The sequence below is a fragment of the Coenobita brevimanus genome, chromosome 18, assembly GCF_032717465.1.
Source record: "Coenobita brevimanus isolate Jiangsu-jjx chromosome 18, ASM3271746v2, whole genome shotgun sequence".
Classification (NCBI taxonomy): Eukaryota; Metazoa; Arthropoda; class Malacostraca; order Decapoda; family Coenobitidae; genus Coenobita; species Coenobita brevimanus.
This window is the reverse complement of record NC_136971.1, coordinates 3210294-3232725: the sequence shown is the minus strand read 5'-3', so window position 1 is coordinate 3232725 and position 22432 is coordinate 3210294. Positions and strand designations below refer to the sequence as shown.

General features: G+C 44.6%; 1 protein-coding gene across 1 annotated transcript in view; it reads left to right on the top strand.

The window, feature by feature from the left end:
• Positions 1 to 22432, top strand: part of LOC145391349 (nephrin-like) — a 103739-nt gene that overhangs the window by 45654 nt on the left and 35653 nt on the right. The window contains exons 5-14 of the mRNA XM_080265947.1: positions 632 to 784; positions 3455 to 3637; positions 4702 to 4992; positions 5855 to 5964; positions 6271 to 6463; positions 10431 to 10721; positions 13019 to 13205; positions 15545 to 15657; positions 15876 to 16127; positions 17569 to 17729. Of these exons, the coding sequence (XP_080122073.1) occupies positions 632 to 784; positions 3455 to 3637; positions 4702 to 4992; positions 5855 to 5964; positions 6271 to 6463; positions 10431 to 10721; positions 13019 to 13205; positions 15545 to 15657; positions 15876 to 16127; positions 17569 to 17729 (1934 nt within the window). The remainder of the gene's footprint in view (positions 1 to 631; positions 785 to 3454; positions 3638 to 4701; positions 4993 to 5854; positions 5965 to 6270; positions 6464 to 10430; positions 10722 to 13018; positions 13206 to 15544; positions 15658 to 15875; positions 16128 to 17568; positions 17730 to 22432) is intronic.

Here is a 22432-nt window from a genome sequence, read left to right as displayed (position 1 = left end):
TGCGGGGTTACAAGTGCCTCCATAATCCTCCGACCTTCTTTATTCCAGTTCTAATGTTGACCATCGTGCGGTGAGGTGCGGTGAGGATCTGTCCCTTCTCCCCATGGGGCTAAGATACGAATAAATGTGTGTGTTTGAATGAGAAAATTGGGGGTGTGTTGTCCTGTCTCCGCTACCTCCCTTTCTTTGGGGAAGAAGCCTAGGTATATAGATAGATAGATGGATAGATAGAATGTTCTCTCCATCGCCTATCTGTTGGACCGCTTTATATACACAATGACCCCTATTGTTGGCGGTTAAGGAAGCTCCCTGTCACCCTTTTCTTGACGATTTATTTTTAGATATTGCTGGTTAACATCATTTCGTACGTAATCTTTAGCTCCCTATCACCTTTTTCTTGACGATTTATTTTTAGATATGGCTGGTCACCATCCTTTCGTACGTAATCGTTGCAGGGTGTGGCGATGTTAATAGGATTTATATATACAGAATAGGACAGTAGGATATAATAAGCAAAATAAATAGCTCAAGAAAAGGTGTACGTGCCAATCCTAACGCCATGTTCTTCCCTCTTTCAGTGCCTTCTACGGGGTATATGTTCTAAATTCCTCTTCTTTCTCTCCCCCTGCAGTGCCGCCTACGAGTATAGAGATGGTGGGTCACGCAGACGGAGGGCAGATCACGGTGAAGGCCGGGGACTCTCTCACCCTGGAGTGCCTCATCAGGAGCGCCAAGCCCGTGTCGAAGGTCATGTGGTACCGAGGACACGACCCCTACAGGCTAGGTGAGTGGCGGGAGTGGGGAGTGGGAGTGAGTGGGGGAGTGTGGGGGAATGGAGGAGTGGAAGTGTGAAGGAGAGTGTCTGCGAGTCGGGGAGTGGAAGTGAGTGGGGAGAGTATGTGGGAGTGGAGAAATAGGGGAGTGGAAGTGCGAGTGAGTGGGGAGAGTGTGTGGGAGTGGGGACATGGAATTGGGAGTGTGTGTATTTGTAGAAGGGGGTTTAGGGAGTAGGAGTGGGAGTGGATGTGGGAGTATGATCTGGAGAAATATTGAAAGAGTGGGGTTGATAGTGGGAGTGGGGAATTCGGGAGCGGGAGTGAGTGATTGGGTGAGTGGTGGAGTTGAAGTGAGGGTGGGAGTGGCGAGGGGGTGAAGGTGAGGGGAAAGTCGGGGTGAGTGGGAATTATGAGAGTGGAGTGAGAGTGGGTATGGTTTGAGTGTGACTGCAGGAGAGAGAGAGAGAGAGAGAGAGAGAGAGAGAGAGAGAATGGGAAATAAGCCAAGAATAGGTCTGCGAGGGAACATGTTGGCAAATGGACCCTAAAACTCGTCGGAAAAAAAGGTGAGAAGGAGGAGTGGGGAGGGAGGGTGAGTGATGTGGAGTGGGAGAGGAGAGGGAGTAGGGTAAAGTGGGAGAGGGAGGGAAGGAGTGGGAGGAGGAGGAAAAAGTGTGGGGGGAAGAGAGATGATGAGTATGAGGAGGAGAGAAGAGAGAGAAGATGAGGAGAGTGGAGTGGAAAGAGAGAAGAGACAGAGAGAGTGTGATGGAGTGGGAGAAGAATAGGAGTTAGGAAAAAGTGTGATTGAAGACTATTTTTATTATTATTATTATTATTATTATTATTATTATTATTTCATTCTCCCGTCATACGATATTTTTTCACTAGGAAGGACCTCGTACTGAAGGGGTTAATGGTAAAATAAAAAGCTGCCAGTCGACTTTGGCAGAGAGAGAGGAAAGGGATCAATGTTGAGTGACGGAGGGAGGTCGAATAGAGAAAGAGAGAGAGAGAGAGAGAAAGGAGCAGACGAAAACCGAACATTAAAAGAAGTGGGTTCTCTCTCTCTCTCTCTCTCTCTCTCTCTCTCTCTCTCTCTCTCTCTCTCTCTCTCCATACACAATAATTATTTTTCCATTTTCCTAAGCTTTTTTTTTTTTCCATTGAAGAAATCCAGGCGAACTCTCTCGGTGTGGAGCTTTAGTGGGATTATAATGACGTCCTTCTCAAATATTGGTATTGGCGAGGGGATTAGGCTGGAATGTCATCTGGAGAGAGAGAGAGAGAGAGAGAGAGAGAGAGAAAGGGGCGACATCAAACGCTTTCTGAAAATGGGGAAAGAATGTTGGATCAAAAGTTCATCTGTTGTGACGGAATCTTCTTCCCCCTCCTCTCTCTCTCTCTCTCTCTCTCTCTCTCTCTCTCTCTCTCTCTCAGTATGGTCGTCTTTCGTCATTCTTTAGTAATTTTCATTGTTCTTCGTCTTGATTCTGAATTTTCGTCCCCCATTACTCATTTACTTCCCTCTGCTGCTTATTTTTTCCTTTAATTTTCTTCTTTATTACCCGTTTTTCCTGATTATTTTCTTCAATATTTTCCATTTTATTTCCATCCCATTATATTTCTTATAGAGTAATTTTTCTCCATCTTTCTCCTGTCTTACTTTTTCCCTCCTGTCCCTCCTCCCTTTTCTTTCCTTTCTCCCTCTCATTTTCTTCTCTCCCTCCCCATTTCCTTCCTTCTCTCCCTCTTCTTTTTCGTCCTCCTCCCTCTCATTTTCCTCTCTCCCCTTTTTCTTCCTTCTCCCTCATTTTTTTTCCACCTCTTCCTTATTTTCTTCTCTCCCTCCCATTTTTCTTCGTTCTCCCTCTCATTTTCTTCTCTCCCTCCCCATTTCTTTCTTCCTTCTTTCCCTCCCATATTTCTTCCTCCTCCTTCGCTCTGCTTTCCTCGCGCGTTTTCATTCTCTTTACAATTTTCTCACACTGCTCGTATCATTCTCCCTCTGTCTCCTATTTTACCTCTTGTCTCGTTCCTTCCGCATTCCTCTCTTATTTCTCTCTCTCTCTCTCTCTCTCTCTCTCTCTCTCTCTCTCTCTCTCTCTCTCTCTCTCTTTCTTTAATTGCTACTTTTTTGTGTCATTCCTTCTTATCTCGGTATTTCTTCTTCCCTTGCTTATGAGTCTCCCTTTATTTTTACTCCTCCCCTTTGTGCTTTTCTTACATATATTTCTCCCTCATGTGATTAATTTGTTTTTCTTATTCTTCTATTTCTCTCTTTGCCTCTTTTGTGCTCCTTTCTCTCCTTTCCCATTGTGCTTTTTTCGTGCTTTCTTCTCTCTCTGAATAATTATCCTCTCTCTATATATGTTTTTCCTTTTTTTTTTTTTTAATTTTACTTCTTCCCATTTCTTCGCGTCTTTCATATTTTTTTCATGTCCTTATTTTCCTTTCCTTTTCTGTCAGTTATCTCTTTCCCACCCCACAGAAACCCTCCTCCCCCACCCCTTCACTCTATCCCCTTCCTCACCTCATTATCTCCCTCACCTCATCTCTCTGCCTCCTCCCTCATCCTATCTCTCTGCCTCCCCCCCTCACCCCATCTCTTTGCCTCCCCCCTCACCCTTTGTCTATATCTCCTCCCTCACCCCTTCTCTCTTTCTCCTCCCCCACAGACACGCAGGAGGACAAGAAGGAGACCACGGAGAGCGACCCCCATCTGGCCTCCCTACGCACCAAAATCACCTTCACGCCGACGCACGCTGACAACGGCATGGAGTACAGCTGTCACGCTATTCACCCCGCCCTTCAGCACTCCGGCACTCAGCTCATCTCCAGGATCACGCTAGATGTGCAGTGTGAGTGATAGAGAGATTGGGTGGGGTGTAGAATGGGTAGGGATTGGGGGTTGGGGTACTGATTAGGGATTGGGATTGGGGTAGAGTGATTAGGGTAGAGTGATTAAGGATTGAGAGGGATTTGGGTAGAGTGAGTAAGGATTGAGAGGGATTGGGGTAGAGTGATGAGGTACTGTGGGATTGGGGTAAAGTAACTAGAAATTGGGATGAGTGATTAGAGACAGGGGCTGGGCTTGTGGTTGAATTGGTTGCAGTGGGTGTAAAGTAATTGGGGATTGGGATTAGGGTTTGTTATAGCGGGTGTAGAGTGATTAGGGATGAGGGATTCGTGTCATATGGCTGCCACGTCCTCCACCCCTCCCTACCGCAGCCAGGGATGACGTTGGATGAGCGGTGTGTCATGAGGGATTGGTGGGGAGATTAGGGATTGGGTGTAATTTTCTCCGTCTGTACTAAATTAGTTTTTATTTTTATTAAGCTCCTCTCCATTTTCACATTTTTATATAGTTTTATTTTTCTTTCGTTTAAATCTTTATTTTATATATTTATTGTATACGCTAATTTGCTTCACTGTTCTTTAGGAAATTTATGTGTGATTTTATTGACTCCCTGTTGAGTTCATTTTTGTCACCTTTTATTTATTCATGTGTTTTATTACCTGTTCAGTTCATATATTTATTACATGTTTCATATCATTTATGTGTGCATTATTTAGTCATGTATTTGTCTGTTTGTTGAATTATATATATGATTCTTTCAGGTATTTATCACCTACCTGCTTATTCATTATTGTATTACCTGTATATTTGTTTGTTTACATTTATTTTTTTCCTATATTGATGTACTCATATATTGATGTATTATTTACCAAGTTCTATATTTACTCACGCATTTTATTCAAGTATGTATTTCTTGTTTATTGTGTTAAAACCAGTTTATTAGTGACGCATTTATTGCATTTATTCATATATTTATTTTCTACTTGTTTATTGATGTTATTAACCAGTTGCTTTATTTCCTTACGCCTCTCTTTACCACGATCACTTAATATTTCGTCCCCCTAGACCCGCCCGGCCCTCCCGAGATCTCCGGCTATACGGAAGGCGAGACGGTGCGCGCAGGTGACCGGAAGACCCTCACCTGCCGCGCCAGGGGAGGCAACCCGCTGCCGGAGGTGTTTTGGTACAAGAATGGTGCCCAGATCGACAAGAAGTTCATCAAGCACCGCAGCTATGCCACCAACGAGTACGAGTTTGTGGTGAAGCCCTCGGACAACATGGCCAAGTACGAGTGTCACGTCATGAATGTGATGACCATCCAACCAAAGAAGGCGGAGGTGCAGCTCAGTGTCAATTGTGAGTATAGAGTATATAGTCCCTTCCCTAGCAAATGTAATGACCATGCTGCCTATTTTCATGTATAGGATAGGTAGTCCGTCCCTGTTCAGCCCGAAAAGCCAGCATGCAGTTTAGTTATTTGTGAGTACATTTTTTTTTTTATAGACAGAGCACATAGTCTGCTCCCTAACAAATAAGATAACGTTGCAGCCCAAGAACGCCGAGGTGCATCAGCTGTCGATGCATTCATGCATAGATCCCCGTTCCCTGAGGCTTCCTAGAGCTCCACATGGCAACTGATGGCACCACAGAGCTCATACATCACACCCGCACCCACACCCGCACCCACACGCTTAGGCTGTCGCATTATGGCAGCGCTGACGTGGGCATATAGGCGGGGGCGCTTTATGATGGAAGGGGAGTGTTTATACAGTGAAGCTATGTTAATAAATTCAATCTTCTGAAATAGCCAAGACAAGCTGGGGTCTTTTGCAAACCACAGTACTCTGCTTTACCCACTCTTCTAACCTGTACATATGGAATTAGACGGTGATAATTTTTAACAGCATTAGTAAATTAGCTTGCATACCTGTCATTCCACCTCATTGTGTAAGACGGGATTATGGATGATGGTGATGATAATGATGATGATTATGATGGTTAGGGCGACGGTGATAGTAATAATGACGAAGATATTAATAACGATTAGGACGATGGTAATAGTAATGATGACGATGATGATGATTAGGACGATGATGATGATAAATAGGACGATGATAATAGTGATGAAATGATGATAAAGATGATGATGATGCCCAACTCCTAGCTAATCCCAGCCGATCCCAGCTAATCCCAGCCAATCTCTCCGCCTTCCTCACAGTCGGGCCAACCCAAGTGAGCATCCAGGGGCCCAGCGAGGTGAAGGTCGGGGACGTGATTGGTCTTAGCTGCCTGGCCGAAAACTCCAATCCAGCCGCTGACGTCACCCTGGTAACTTACTGTGAAACTTTACTGTGCTTTATTGATGATGATGATGATGATGAGGAGGAGGAGGAGGAGGAGCAATTTGATGGTTAAATATGAAACTTTATTGAGCTTTATGTTGTGTGTTAGTTGGATTGTTTATGATTCTGGAACTTTATTGAACAGTGTGTGTGTGAGTTTGATGTTTTAAGATTCTGAAACTTTATTGAGCTTTGTAATAGTTTGATGGCTTATGATTGCGAAACCTTATTGAGCTTTATGGTTTATTTGCTGATTTGAGCATTATTCTTCACCCACACACTCCTCCCACAGCTGATCAATGGGCAGTCTCCCCCCGGCGTGGTCTCGCACACCCTGAGGGGGGAACACGGAGGGCGGAACACGATAGCCAACCTGACGAGCTACGAGGTGAGGCCGATCGACGCAGACCTCACCGTCAACTGCTACGCCCTCAACCAACCCCTGGGATCCACCAAAATTAACACCAAAGTCATCAGCGTTTTGAGTGAGTTGGAGGATGTGGTGGTTTGAATTATTGTCTCTCTCTGCCTGTTTGTCTGTCTGCCTGTCTATCCCTGTGCTATCTTATTTTCATCTGTATCTCTCCATCTGTCTACCTACACATCTGCGTGTCTATCTCTTTGTGTGTGTGTCTGTCTGTCTACTAGGCGGTACTAAGATTAATACCTAAGTCTTCGGCGTTTTTGAATGAGTTGAGTGAAGGATTGTGGTAGTTTTTCGTACTATCTTGTCCCTTTACATTTCTCTCTCTCTCTCTCTCTCTCTCTCTCTCTCTCCGTCCTCCCACACACACCAACGTCACTGCAGAGATCAGACTGGAAACCAATTTTGACTCAATTTCATGGATACCTTGCTCTTGGCGGCCTTTGTACTGGGCCCTGGTTTTTGTTATGCCTTGCGTGGTGCCAGGAGAGGGGGATGGAGGAGGGGACGGGAGGAGAGGGGTGGGGGAGGGGGAGAAAGGGGGGGGAAGATGGATAGAGAGATAGGTGGGTACGGAAAGGTGATAAGGTTGGTTGATGAAGAGGGGGGCTGAGAGTAGGGTTGGGAGGGGAAGGGGAGGACAAGGCAAAGGGAAAGGGAAATGAAGTTAAGAGTGAAGGGAGGGGAGACTGTGGTGTGTAGAATGAGAGAGGAATGAGTGCTGAAAATGGATTAGGATTGGATGGTGATGAGAGGGAGAGGGAAATGGGAAGAGAAGTGATTGGTGAGTAGAGAGTGATGAGCATAGAAAAGTACACAGTAGATGGTGGAATGCAAAGGGAATGGGTGAAGGTCAAAGGGATGGAATGAAGACAGCAAAGGGAGTGGAAAACAGAGGGAACGGGAAGCTGACAGGAAGGGATGAGAAAGAGGGAGAAAATGGATGATGATGACGGAGATAAGGATGAGAGGCCACTAAAGGTGGATATCAGGGCTGAGCCAAGAAGAGAGCGACAGGGGAAGGGAAGAAGATTGGTAGAGAGAGAGAGAGAGGAAAGCAAACAGCAACAAACAAGTCCCTTCAAGGCAGTGTGATATAGGGTAAGTTATAAATACTGTAACTGCTTTAGAGTGAGAAACAAGAGTAGCAAGGCAGGTTAAGAAGCAGAAAAGGAAGTTAGGAGCAAGGAGTAGAAGGAAGGAAGGCAAAGAGAAGGAGGGATGGAGACTGCTTGGATGAGAAGAGCAAGAGAGAAGTATTGGAAGTAGGGGGAGGGGAGCGGGAAGAAGAGTTCGATGAAAGGCTAAGAGGAGGAGAGAGGACGGCGAGGAGGAAAGCAAGAGACGGGGAGTGGCAACTAGAGGAAAACCGATGGGATGAGGGAGAAGAGGGAGAAAGTGAAATGAGGGAAGGAATGGGAACATGTGGAGAGATGGCGAGAGGAACGGAGAGGGATAGGAGAGTCGGAATGGGGTGACTAGAGGAAAACAGATATAGGGGGAATGCGAAGTGAGGGAAGGAAAGGGAACAGACAGAGAGATGCAGAGAGGAAAGGAGAGAGAGTCGGAATGGGGCGTGGAAAAGGGAAGAAAGAGAGAGAGGAGAAAGAAGGCGAAGAGAGAGAAAACAGAGGAGACGGTGATAGAAGGGAAACTAGAAAAGAAGGACGAAGATTGAGGTGAAAAAAACGAGAAATAATGGAAGGGAGAGAGATGAAGAGATAGGGAACGATGAGGAGGGGGCAGGAGGAAGGAAGGGGGAAATGGGAGAGAGTAGGAGAGAGGGGAATAGCAGGGGCATTGAGCAGAGGAGGTGAGGGAGGGAAGAGTAGTAGAGGGTGGGGGAGTGAGGTGAGAAGGGTAAAAAGAGGAGAAGAAAGAGAAAGAGGGGATTCACTGGCATTGTTCGAGCTGGGTTATGTGTGTGTGTGTTTTTTGTGGGTGCCTGAGCAAGAGGTGGTGGCACTGTTTGGTCGCTCTGCTTGCTCTTTGGTGTGTGTGTGTGTGTGTGTGTGTGTGTGTGTGTGTGTGTGTGTGTGTGTGTGTGTGCATACTGTTCTTTTCTTTCCTTTCGTAATTGCTTTCGTTCTGTAATTTTCTGCTTGCCTTCCACTTCTCTTGGTCTTTTTATATTGATCTTCGTTATTTATAGTGCCATTTCTCTCTCTCTCTCTCTCTCTCTCTCACACACACACACACACACACACACACACACACACACACACACACACACACACACACACACACACACACACACACACACACACACACACACACACACACACACACACACACACACACACACATTCCCCCTCTCCCGCCCTACTCTCCTCCCCTATTAATATCCACCCTATCTCTTTCTTCTCCCTCAATTGCCCTCATAACCACCACCCATCACCCTGTCTCACTCGTCCCCTTCACCTCCATCTCTCTCTCTCTCTCTCTCTCTCTCTCCTTTATACCCCATTTCTCTTTATTTTTCCCTTTAGGTTTATATGTCCGGCTCATTTCTTCCACCCAAGTACCTCTCTCTCATTCCCAGAATTTTCACCCATTAATAAAGTCCCCATATCTCTCTCAGCCCCTCCCCCTCCCACCCCTCCCTCCCCCTCTTCTTCCCCTCCTCTCTCCCCAAACATTTCTCTCTCCTCCTCCTCCAGTAATCTTCACTTCTATTTCGTTTTTTCCTTCCTTTTTTTTGTTTTATTTACTGTTTCCTGCATTAAATGGATTATTTTTGTTATATTATTGGTGTTAATTTATTTTTTGTTACTTTTATTTCATGGTGTAGTTGTGGTTGTTGTTAATGTTTTTGTTAGTGTCTTTTTTCTTCTTTATTGATACTTAGTTTTTATTGCATTTCTTTTATTATTTTATATTGTTGGCGTCATGGGTGTTGTTATTACCTCTTGGGTTTCAATTGCCCTCGCCATTGATTCCCCTTTATGTGTTCCCCTGTCGCTAATTGCCCTATTTATTATCCTTTATTCTTTACGCCGCCCTTTATTGCCTCCCGCCATAGCCCTCTATCCTCATTGCGTCCCCCAGTCGATGTCATTCTTTGTTCTCCCTTCACCTGTCTCAATAGCTTCCATTTCCTTTCCCGGTTTGTCTTCCTGTTTTCTCCCTCTTCTCCCTCTTAATAGCTTCCTTCTTCTCTCCCTTTTTATCTCCCATCCTCCAGTTTTCTCCCTTTGTTCGCCCTTCACCTGTCTCAGTCGCTTTCCATTTTCATTTCTCCCCTCATTTTTCCCATTTCCACTTCCTTTTTATTTGCTATCCTATTTATTTCTGTCTTTCATTTCCTTTATCTTTCTCCTCGTATTTTTCCCTCACCCTTTCTCCCTTGGACCCCCAGTCATGCCACCCTTTGTTCTCCCTTAACCTCTCATACTATCCTTTATCTGCCCCCTTTTATCTTGCACTTTTTATTTTTTTGTCTTCCCTTTCAGTCTCTTCCTCCATTCTTACCATCCATTAATTCCCCCTCTCTCTCTCTCTCTCTCTCTCTCTCTCTCTCTCTCTCTCTCTCTCTCTCTCTCTCACCTTCCTTTCTCCACCTCCTTCACCTGTCCTCCTCCTCCTCCCTATTTTTTTTCCCTGGTGTAATCTCTTTCCTCCTTCCTCCCTCCCTGGCCCCAATTTCTCGTAGCTGTCATACATTCCTCTCTCTCTCTCTCTCTCTCTCTCTCTCTCTCTCTCTCTCTCACACACACACACACACACACACACACACACACACACACACACACAACCTATATCTCTTTCATTACTCCCTGTCCATCCTCAGCCACTCCCCACACCTCTCTCTCTCTCCCTCACCCTCCCTGCATATTTTCCACGTCCTCATACTTCTCACATCTCTCCCTCCCCTATAACATTGCCAAAAGCCATTCTTCCTCACATTTTGATTCCCAACATAAAGACGTGATGATGATGATGATGATGATGATGATAATGGGGACAAGGAGGAAAATAATAATAATAATAATAATAATAATAACAACATCAATACTCTTCCTCCGCAGGGCCGCCAGAGCCACCCGTGATCTTAGGCTACGAGATCGGCCAGAAGCTTCGAAAAGGCCGCCGACACCGCCTCACCTGCATGAGTAAAGGAGGGAACCCGCCGGCCACCCTGCGCTGGTTCAAGGGGGAGGCCGAACTTGCAGCTGACACCCGAAACGAGGCCGGGAACGCCATCGCCGAAGTGGACCTCATGCCGACAGAATCCGACAACGGCGCCGAGTACCGATGTGAAGCTTCGAACTCCGCCACCACTGAACCCCTCATCAACAGTACCCAGCTGACCGTCGAGTGTGAGTTTTATTTATTTATTTATCTGTCTGTTTATTTATTTTGAGTATCAGTGAGAGTTTGGAGTAGCTCTGCTGAGGGATGTAATTTTTTGTTGCTTTGGAAATAATGGATGGGTTCGTGTGAGACTTAGGTGGCGGGTTTTATCTTCGGGTTAAGTGAGAGTAGTTCCTCTTTGTTTTAGGTTCAGTGTTATGCAATAATTTTCAGGGTTACATAGAGGTTTCAGTCAAATACGGGATTTTACTGTTGTACAAGGATTCCATTGTTTCTTAGGGATATTACTTAGCGATATCATTGTGACCTGGCAGTATAGGTGTTAATAGGCGAATGTACGGTTTTAAGTTGGGGATGTTAGTGTTGCATGAGCGTGTCATTGCAGTGCTGGGATTTATTCAATGTTTTTACAGGGGAATGTTGCTTTTGAGGATTTCAGTGTTGTGTTGAGATTTTTTTTTTTTCTGATTCACGATGAGTTACTTGGTGTTTTCATTGGTACATGTTAATTTCCGTCTTGTGCTGGAATTATTTTGGTGTTACAAAGATATTTCATGTTTTAAACGAAAAATCGAGTGTCCTGTTTCTGTTCCTTTGTTTAATCACTGCTCACCTAAATGTGGCGTAGCAGTATCGCGTTCCATTTGCCTTCGGCCATGAAAAAATTAGTACAAGTTTTATTACATTACAAAAGCGTATCAACAACAGCCAGGCAAACTTTTGATCTTTGCCTGCAGTTAGTAGAGTATAAAAGATATATATTTAAAACAAAATATGGAATACACGTTACATTCAGAACTATCTACTTTAGGCAAAAGGAGTTTGAACAGCAACAGCATTCACTTGCAAGACAATTGATCACACGGGAAAAGGTAGTTTCTGCAATAAGTGTACATCAGCATCACCACCACCACCAACAACAACAATAGATAGTAGCCGATATAACCACAACTCGGTGATATCGGTGCCATCACGTGAAGGCGTCCATTCCATCCTACCTCTCGGCCTGTAGGGGTTAAGTGCGAAGAGTAAAGCGTATTTTATTAAACAATCATATCAAACGCTCAGCAATTTCCCCTATATAATAACTGTTTGCTCTGATATTTTAATTTTCGTTATCTAGCCTGTTTGTAATGGACTTTTTTCCCCATTGACATTTGGACAGTTGCGTTAGTTAAATGTGTTCTCTTTGACCGCCTGTGATTTGTTTATATGGGTTTTATCGTGCTAGAATTTGATGATGGAGTTGGTGATAGGTTTTGTGTGTGTGTGATGGTAATGTGTATGTGTCTGTTGGTTAGTTTGTCGTCTCTCTCTCTCTCTCTCACACACACACACACACACACACACACACACACACACACACACACACACACACACACACACACACACACACACACACACACACACACACACACACACACACACACACACACACACACACACACACACACACACACACACACACACACACACACACACACACACACACACACACACACACACACACACTTGGTACTGTTCCCTTGCGGTTGGTCCCCCTTAACATGAGACCCCTACCAGTACATGCACCTGCCTCCCCCCTCCCCTTCCCTCGACTCTATTTCCTCACCTCTCTCTCTCTCTCTCTCTCTATTCGTTTAAGTTCTGTTTTAGTTATATTGCCATCCATGCACTAAGATATTGCCCAGTTCTTTCCAGGTCAGTGCTCTCTCCATTCTTCATTTATTGTTATCCATTCTAAACTCCAGTCTATCCATTTTCTTCCATATACGCTCTTAAGATATTGTTGTGGATTTTGTCTCCTGTATCCATAGTTATGTATATTTGTGTTTTTATATTTGTTTGTGTATACTTTATCAGGAAACCCTATCGACCACACCAACTCCCCACCCTACCCCAAATTTATCGTTCTTTCCCACTTATTCCATTTCCTCCCAGCTCTCAAACCTAATCATTCCCACTCACCGTTATTCATTCCTAGTCTTTCTTTGCCTGCCTCTCTCTCTCCCACCCCTCGCCTCCATAACTCATCTCTTCATCCGTATTTCTCCCTCTCCCTTTCGCCACTTGTCGTTCCCTCGAACTTCCCGACTCTTTCTCTCCCACAGTTTTCCAATTCTCTCCCACAGTCTTCCCACTCATTTCCACAGTCTTCCCACTCACTCCTAGCGTTCCCACTCCCCCTTGCTCACTCCCAGTATCATTTTCTCCTCTTCTCAGCTCTCAATCGCTCTTTTTCTCCTTTGCCCTCTTCTTCCTCGTTCATCGCCCTCCTAACCCTTCTCTCCCACCCCCACAGTCCCTCCATCCGCCGTCAAGGTGTGGAGCGAGCCTACCCCCCTGGTGGCTGGTAGCGATGCCCGGCTGGTGTGTGAGAGTGCATCCAGCAACCCGAGGGCCAACGTGACGTGGTGGAGGGCCGGCTTCCAGGAGGACCCCGGCGACTCGCAGGTCATGCCAGGGCAGTTCGGCGGATACACCACCATGTTAGTATTATCCGGGGCTCGTATCTAGACGTAATTATTTCTAGACTTAATTATGTCGTTTCTAGACCTAATTATATTTCGTATCTGGACGAAATTATTTAGTAGCCAGACGTAATTATTTCGCATCTATACTTCATTATTTCAAGACTTAATTATTTCGTATCTAGTCTTAATTGAAATTTCTGCCTCAGTTCTGCCGGACTTCTGCCCCGTTTGCCTCTCAAAAAAAAAAAAAAAAAAAAAAAAAAAAAAGCCGAACATTTGGAGGCGGATTATGTGTTTTGTTTCTTCATCCCTTTTTCCTCCCTCAGCTTCACCTTCGTCTGTCTTTGTTACAGCTGTAGTTACTTTTTCCTTTCCCTTGTCTTAATTCACATGAAAAAAAAACTTATAACATCACGCGAAAGCAACCATCTTGAAGCAGTGTAAAAAGATGATGAGAATGATGTTGAAAAATTACCTTACGTTAAAAATAGGATGAAAATCGAATGAGGGTGTGTAAATCCATGGGAAATAATTAAATAGGTCGATGTCTGACTTCGAAACTCCGGCGTGTAAGTGAATTATTGTCCGTGATTGTACCTGAAGTTAATTACACCAGTCCGGGCAGGTGTTACGAGTGCCCGTCATAAATTAGGCTGTGATCACCTCCATAATTGTACTGAAGGATGTTAATGAGGCACAGGTGAGTAAAATATTGAAGGTGTTAGTTCGTAAAATTGTTGGGCAGGCTGTGTTTAATGATCCTCTCTCTCTCTCTCTCTCTCTCTCTCTCTCTCTCTCTCTCACACACACACACACACACACACACACACACACACACACACACACATTCTCTCTCTCTCTCTCTCTTTGACATACAGAGGCCGTAATAATCCCGCCCATCTCATTATGAACATGCAGAGAGCACTTTTTTTTTTGCCCCTGTGTAATATTGTACTTCATTACTGTACATTTTTTATCTTCCCTCTGGTCCTAATACCCTTATGTGTTGTAATATTTCTCATGTGCATTAATATTCTCTCCAATTTTAATGCTTTCATGTAGTTTTTTTTTTTTTTTTTAATTTGGTGAGTGGAATACAGGAAGGTTATATGCGGGACGAAAGTATATGTTTTTTTGGCTTATATTTTGCAGAGGGGTAAAATTGTTGTTGCTGTTTGAGGGTATAGAAGTTCTCTCTCTCTCTCTCTCTCTCTCTCTCTCTCTCTCTCTCTCTCTCTCAGCCTAGCAGAGTATCCCTATTATTTCTTGCACAGTACTCTAAACCTTGCACAGCATTCGTCATACTTCACGCACACTAATCCTCACATATTCCTAGCATAGTAGTCCTAGAACATTCCTATAAAAAATCCTTAAGTAATAATCCTAGTATATTCCTAGTCTGGTAATCATGGAATATTCCTATCCCAGTATTCCTAGCATATTCTTAGCACTAATCCTAACATTTTACCATCACAGCATTCCTAACATTTCTTGTCGAAACAATCCTAACATTTTCCTGGCATGATAATCCTAGCATATTGGTTGGATGAGAACCCCAGCATATTCCCAGCACGGTATTGTGAGCACCATTCTGCCAGTGAGTGCGCGAAATGGCAATATTGTGTGCACTATGCCTGGCTCCTAATTCTGCACTAGCTAACACACTTCATCTCTGTCTGCCTGCCTTCTGTCTCTGTGCCTGACCTTGACGTTCTCCCTGCCTACCCTTGCCTACCTTCCTAGCACTGTTTTCCCAGCCTTTCCTACTTTCCTACATTGTGAATAGCTTTTCCTACTTCATGCCTGGTTTTCACTTCCTACCTGCCTCTCCCTGAGTAGCCTTGGTGTTCTGCCTGCGTATCTTCCTGACAGGCGTTGAAATTATCCCTGCCTCTTTCCCTGTCTTTTCTGCCTACCTTTGTACCTAACCTTGCCTCACCTCTGTTACCACCCTGCCTAACCATGCCTGGCCACTTCCTAACCGTTCTTAACTTTTTCTGCTTACCTGCTTAATTTTTCCTGACCACGAGCTAAAAATTCTTTTGCTCTCACTCCTTCCTACCCTGCCTAACCCTGCCTCTCTTCCCTACGCTGCTTCCCCCCACTTCTTATTCCAAACCTGTCTGCCTGTCTCCTCTCCCTGCTTTACCACACCATATGCCTGTCTCCCTCCCGCCGTACCTCTATTTTCTGCCCGCCTCCCCTCCCTGCCTTACCTCCCCTTCTGCCCCACCTTCTGCCTGCCTCCCCTCCCGTCCATGCCTCACCTTCTGCCTGCCTCCCCGCCTTTCCTTACCTCACCTTCCCCCTTGTACCGTTTCCCTGCCTGTTGAACTGTACCTTTGCACCCTCAGGTACAGCGTGAACGTGAAGGTGACTGCCGAAGATGACGGTGCTGTGTATACCTGCCAGGCTGACAACAGTCTGGGCTCCACCACCCACGACGCCATCACCCTCTCCGTACAGTGTTGGTATCAGTGCGTTTTATCGATATAGATGGATTGATAAGGATATTGTTGCAGTGCAGTCAGCAAATCTGCATCAATAATTTACTTCCATAACTCCCAACTCAGTGTTTTACTCCCCGTAAATTAACACCTATTTTTCACTCCACTAATTTTTAATGCTTTACTCCCCACTGAGTTACATTTCTCACTGATTTTACGCCGCCTGTTTCATCCCCAGATCCCCCCGTGTGGGAGAAGGGTCCGGGTGATACGTTGACGGTGACGGAGGGCGAGAGTGTGTACGTCAACGTGAGCGCCAGGGGCAACCCGCACGATGTCAGTTACCTGTGGCGGCGGGGGGACGAGGTGGTGATGGCCGGGCACCTGCTGAACATCACGTCCGTCAGCAGGAAGCAGGCGGGGACGTACACCGTGGAGGCGACCAACGGGCAGGGATCCACCACGGCCAACTTCACCATCGTGGTCAAGTGTGAGTCACGGAGGATTTCTGTTTTTTAAGTTTTCGAAGTGGAGGCTGCTGTGCTCGAACCTGTTTGTACTATACTTTGTTTATTAAATTTGTTATGCGTTTCTACTCTACTGTGTTTAGTTATTTTGTATTTCTGTTAGCAAATTCTCATGAATGTTTGATGCGATGTGTAAAGATGGGAAAAAAAATGATTGGATTCTCTTTTTTGATCGGCCACAAGTCATGGTCATAAAAAACTTGCAAGCAAGCAAGCAAGCGCGCACGCGCGCACACACACACACACACACACACACACACACACACACACACACACACACTCTGCCAGTTTTCCATTGTACTGTTTTCGAAACCGCATATGTTTTTCACTTTAGTCCCCACCAGGCTCTGGTTTTGTTTAATGTTTCATCCTTTGTCAGGTCCATTTTTCACTCCCTCCATATATCAACCTCGCCAGCTCATTGTTATTCTCAAAACACATGCACGCAGTGACTCGTACACACACACACACACACACACACAGAAAACCCAGTTACCTCCGCTCATAATTTATTCGTTTATCTTGCTTATGATTTACTTCCTACGGTAAAAAAAAAAAAAATGAACATAAACCCTTTAGGAATATTAATAGTCACATTATCTCTCTTTTTTTTTTCTGAATTGTTGTGTAAATAATTGCTAAAAAATAGAATCCGGATTTAACTTTTAAAATTGTTTTGGTGCTTTTTTTGGATTACGTGTTTCCTTTTTTGTTATCTTAATTTTTTTTCTTATCTGTCTTGCCCTGTTTTATATTTTTCTTTACTTTTATCTGTTCTTGTTTTCACTTCCTTCCTTATTGTTGTTTAATTTTCTTGTCTTTTATTTCTTGTCCTGTATCGTGTTCAATGTATTCTCTCTCTCTCTCTCTCTCTCTCTCTCTCTCTCTCTCTCTCTCTCTCTCTCTCTCTCTCTCTCTCTCCCCTTTAGCGTCTTGAACATTATTCCACTCCTTTGCCACAAGCCTCATTGCTTCCGTTTCATTCTTCATTTTAGTAATATATATATTTTTTTATTATAAGGAAATATCTTCGAATGGATTTGCCTGTGATATGGAGCCAGGATTTCGGAGGCTTGAATGGATGTTTAGACCATTTTACAGTTATTGTTCCCGGTCTACGTTTTATTTATTCATCCATCCATCCATCATCCAGTCCTATGTCGGCCCACCTGTTTCTTTATTTACAGAGGGGGAATCTCCTACCCACCACATGCTACCCACCCCATTCATACCTACCCCTTCCTTATCTGTCTCCCAACCCCATCTCTCCCCAAGCCAACCCCTCTCCCAACCCCATCTCCCCTCAAGCTAACCCCTCTCCCAACCCCATCTCTCCCCAAGCCAACCCCTCTCCCAACCCCATCTCCCCTCAAGCTAACCCCTCTCCCTCCCACCATCCCACAGACGGCGCTGTGATCACGTCCATCACGGGAGGCCGCAACCTCTCCGTGGGGGAAAGTGTGACCCTAGTGTGTCGCGTGGATGCCAGCCCAGACCCGGACATCACCTGGAAGAGAAAGGACTATGACTTCACCAGAACAGAGCACAACAAGCATCTATCCCAGGTGGGTTGGGGGATGTTAGGTACGGAGGGTGTAAAATGTTGTAAATGTCAGGTTTTGTGTCGGCGTGTATTGGGAATCCAGGAGAGAACACAACAAGGATGTTCGTAAATTGTGAATGTCAGATGATGATGTTAGATATGTTACGTTGCCATCTTCTTGATTGTTAAGACTTATGAACACAGTCCTAAGTCTTGTGGATGTTGTTTAGGTGTTTTTAGTTTGGCAAGTGAAAAAGAAACTAGTCTGTATGCTGAAGTGAGTGTCGTTGCCAGGCTGTGTGTGTTTTCGTTGCTCTTCTGTGTCCCGCTTCCTGTCTTCTGCTGCAGGTGTGTCTCTGGTGCTGGTGGTAATGTTTTGGCAAATAGTGTTAGGGTGAGGGTCAAACGAGTCTCAGCTGAAGTGTGCGTGTTGTGGTCTGGCTTTACACTGTTGATTTTAGGTCGCTTTATACTGTGGGTGTTGGGAAGCGTTGTGTTGGCATGGGAGTGTTGCATGTTTCAGATATGGGGTGAAACTGTGACTGTGGGATTTTTGTGTTGGCTTCCGTTTTTCCTTTGTTGAATACCGGGAATTGTTATTTTGTTTTTGTTTTGTACATGGCATGATTGTCTCGTTATTTTTAATGTTTTATAATATCTCTTCTTTCCTCGTATCTGTTCGTTTTTTTTTTTTGTCAGTTTAGCTATATTTTCCTTTCCTTTTTTCTTTGTACCTGTCTTTCATATTCTCTCTCTCTCTCTCTCTCTCTCTGGCTTGGCTGACCTACACTGACGCTCTTGACACACACAGTCAGGTAAGGGCAGCGTGTCACTCAGTCGTGTCAAGTGAGATAACACCACCGTTGCATATATGACACGCGAGATGGACGGGGAGAGAGAGAGAGAGAGAGAAGGGGGGATAGAAAAAAATACTTCCCTCACCATTGCGGCTGATACCTTTGCAGAACTCCTGCCTCCAGTTGGGTAATATTTGATGCCGCAAGATTGGCACCGAGTGGGGGTATTTCTGACACATCATCCAGTTTCTTTTTTTGACACCCATCTGACACATTTTAGGGATTTTCTGACACTATATTGAGACCATTTGGGGGAATGACACCAGCTAGGGACTTGTCTGACATCACTAGGGAATTTTTGACACCAAGCGTACAGTAGCCAGGGAAATCTGACACGAAACTTGAACCAGCTAAGGAATTTTCTGACACATGGGGAAGTTTTTGACATCTAGGGAATTTTCTAACAACTCCGTGAAATTCGCTGACACACCTGACACCAGTAAAAGTTTTTTTTTTTTTTTTTCCTGACGTTGGTGTGATAAATTCTGCAAAAGTGAAACGGTGGAAATATTTAGTAAAATTGTGAAGGAACGTGATTGATGGTTGTTGATTCTCTCTCTCTCTCTCTCTCTCTCTCTCTCTCAGCTGTTCCTCTTCATTAGCAGGCGTGTTCGCATGACAGGCCCGCGGCTCCTCCTCCTCCTCAGAGTTATTGTACTTCACGTGAAAAAACTTGCCTCTTTTAACTCCACGCTCTCTGAGGCGGACAGCAGCGGAAGAGAGAGAGAGAGAGAGAGAGTGGGAGTACGGTGGTAAAATTAATTAATGCAGAAGTGTGTGTGTGTGTGTGTGTGTGTGTGTGTGTGTTTGTGTGTGTGTGTGTGTGTGTGCGCGCGCGCGACAGACAGACAAAGACAGAGACAGTGACAGAGACAGAGAAATAAAATTATCTCCCTGTTTTGAAAATTAGAAGATTTAGAAGAAAAGATGTAATTTTTTTTTACCTTACCACCCTAAAAGCCTCCCTTAAAAATGAAAAAAAAAAAACAAGTAATTGTGAAAGGGTTAAGTTCCATTGCTATTCAGAACCAGTGATTTTTTTATTCCTTTATTTATGTATTTTTTGAGTGACTGACAGACACGTAAAAGTTTTGATGGATTTAGATATATGCGACAGTTCTGAGGTCACTGGTCTCTCTCTCTCTCTCTCTCTCTCTCTCTGGTGGTGAATTGTTTGCATTACTCCACTTCTTGACGCGAGTGTCCTGAAATATTTGAAAATTCCTCCCAAATTCCTGAACATACCTGTCATTGCCAGAGAGAGAGAGAGAGAGAGAGAGAGAGAGAGAGAGAGCAAGTCTAAAAATGCTGAGAGGGTTTAGACCGTAATTGCGAAAAATGTCCAGAAAGTTTCGTAAAATTTTAAGTCTTTTTCCTCAAACTTTTTTGCGTAAAGAGACAGCTCGAGAAAAAATGAGAACAGACAGCCTAGGGAGTATTATTTTGCTCTGCCATTACTGGTGGTGAAAGTTTATAGAAAGGATGCACACACACACACACACACACACACACACACACACACACACACACACACACACACACACACACACACACACACACACACACACACTCACACACAGAAGGGGAAACAATAATTTTACTCCCATGAGATTCGTAGGGGTCAGGGGTCAAGCTGTTCATTCCAGACATGTTAGGCGAGAGACCAGTTACTCGTCCCTGAGCGGCATCGTGTGTACAGTAACCCCCCCAACCAACCCTCTGATACTAACCCTTATGATCCACATCCCACTGGAGTACTCTAACCCCTTCAGTCCGATGACGTAATTTTCGTTCTGTTCCTGCCGCTTTGTCCATTTTACTCACCTAAGGAAAGGCCCCTCTCTCTCTCTCTCTCTCTCTCTCTCTCTCTCTCTCTCTCTCTCTCTGAAGCTGAACAAAATCGTCTGAACATAGTAAAGCGTAAAAGACAAATCGCGTCATCGGATTAAAGGGCATAATCCACTGAAACACCAAATTACACCAGCAAAAAGAAAGAAAAGAGTGAGAGAAAAAATAATGTCGCTAAAATGAACCAGAAATCCCCAAAATTCACGGTAAGTATCCCCCTCCAAATTATGAAGGAGAGAGAGTGAGTGAGTGAGTGAGTGAGTGGGTGAGTGAGTGAGTGAGTGAGTGAGTGAGTGAGTGAGTGAGTGAGTGAGTGAGTGAGTGAGTGAGTGAGTGAGTGAGTGGGTGAGTGAGTGAGTGAGTGAGTGAGCCTCTGTCATCTGCCATGCCTACTACCTGGACGCTGTGATGCCGCCAGGACACTAAGCATTTTTATTGTATGTGGGTACGCGATTGAAAAGTGTCAAGCGAATAATGGAAATAGTTTATATAGATGGTTGAAAATATCGAGCAATAGTAAAAAAAAAAAATATCTAGTTACCGTAATCGCAAAGTTATGAAAATTTAGCTGAAAAAACAAAAAGAAAATCAAAATTAATTAGAAAAAAGACGTGGAAAAAATCTTCGAAGTCACAAATAAAAATGGAAAATAATTGAAAAGGATATCCCGAAAAACAGAAATGGTATTTGGAGAGCTCTTGAAGATTTCGGGAAATGGCAAAAAAAAAAAAAAAAAGCAAGTTCTTCAAAAATTAATTAAATCTCCGTCTCGAGAACTTCCCATCATGTCAGAGTGCCAAAATTATAGCCTGTAAAAACGTTGAAATGACGGCGAAAATTAACGAGAAATCCAAAAAATTCACGCAGATCCTCCCCCCCCACCCCCCAAAAAAGTAAAAAGGGGAATGAATCTTCAGGCACCCCAACTCACACCCACACCTACACCACTCTATCCCACAGATGGATTGATATATAGATAGATGGATTGATAGAGGTAGATAGGCAGAAAGATGGATAGATACCTAGCTAGCATATTGAGCACTGCACTGCATTACACTCGCCCTTCCCCAGAGAGAGAGAGAGAGAGAGAAACCGCACCCCAACCCCACCTCCATCTGTCATGCCTGTGCCGGCCTGAGCTGATGACGTCATGACACACAATTAGCATTCTTCTTGTTGGTTCCGACGCTTCCGTGTGTGGGGTGAGGGGGGTCAGAGTGTTGCGGTGTGGGGGTTAGGTGGCTGCGTGTGGATGGTAGGGGGTTGCGTGGGGGTGGGGGTGAGATGGAGGGGGTACATGTTGTGTGGTGTATAAGAGTGGATGGGAGGAATGAGTTGGATTGTTTGGGGAGGAGAGGGATGTGGTGTTGTGTGATGGAATGGGGTGAAGACGTGTTGTGGGAGAGTGGGGTGTGGGGTTGGGGGTGGGGTGCTATTGTGGATGGGGTGTGGGAGGTGGGTGTACTATTTATGGGGTGTGGAAGATTGAGGTTAGATAGGGACATGTCATAAGGTGTGTGTGTGTGTGTGTGTGTGTGTGTTTGTGAAGGGAAGGACAAAAAGAGAGAGAAACTGAACAGAGGACGGTGAAATGTTAAGGGAGGAGGGGGAAGTATAAATCGAGTGTGTTGGGGTGACAGAGGATCACGTTAATCAATTACACTTTGCCTCTGTAAACTAAGTGGCCAGTGTCAGTTTGCAGACTAATTCCATGTTGCATATTCCTCTGACATTTTCATCAGATGTCAGTGTGGATGTTGCTGCTGTCAGCGTTCACTAATATAACAGGCTGTGTGGTGGATGTGGTTTTCCTACACTCTCATCTCTTTCACCTGACCTGTAAATGCCGTCTCTCTAACTTTGAATGCTGAGTTGCAGAGAGAGTGATTAATTCTAGAAAATATGGTGTTTGTCACGAAGAAGTGCTCTGGAAAGGATGGAGAGCCGTAGGATTGTCGTCTGCAGGTGAGCTGTAACATGAGCTTGCTGTTGTTGTTTTTTTTCTCCTGTGGTCCTTGGC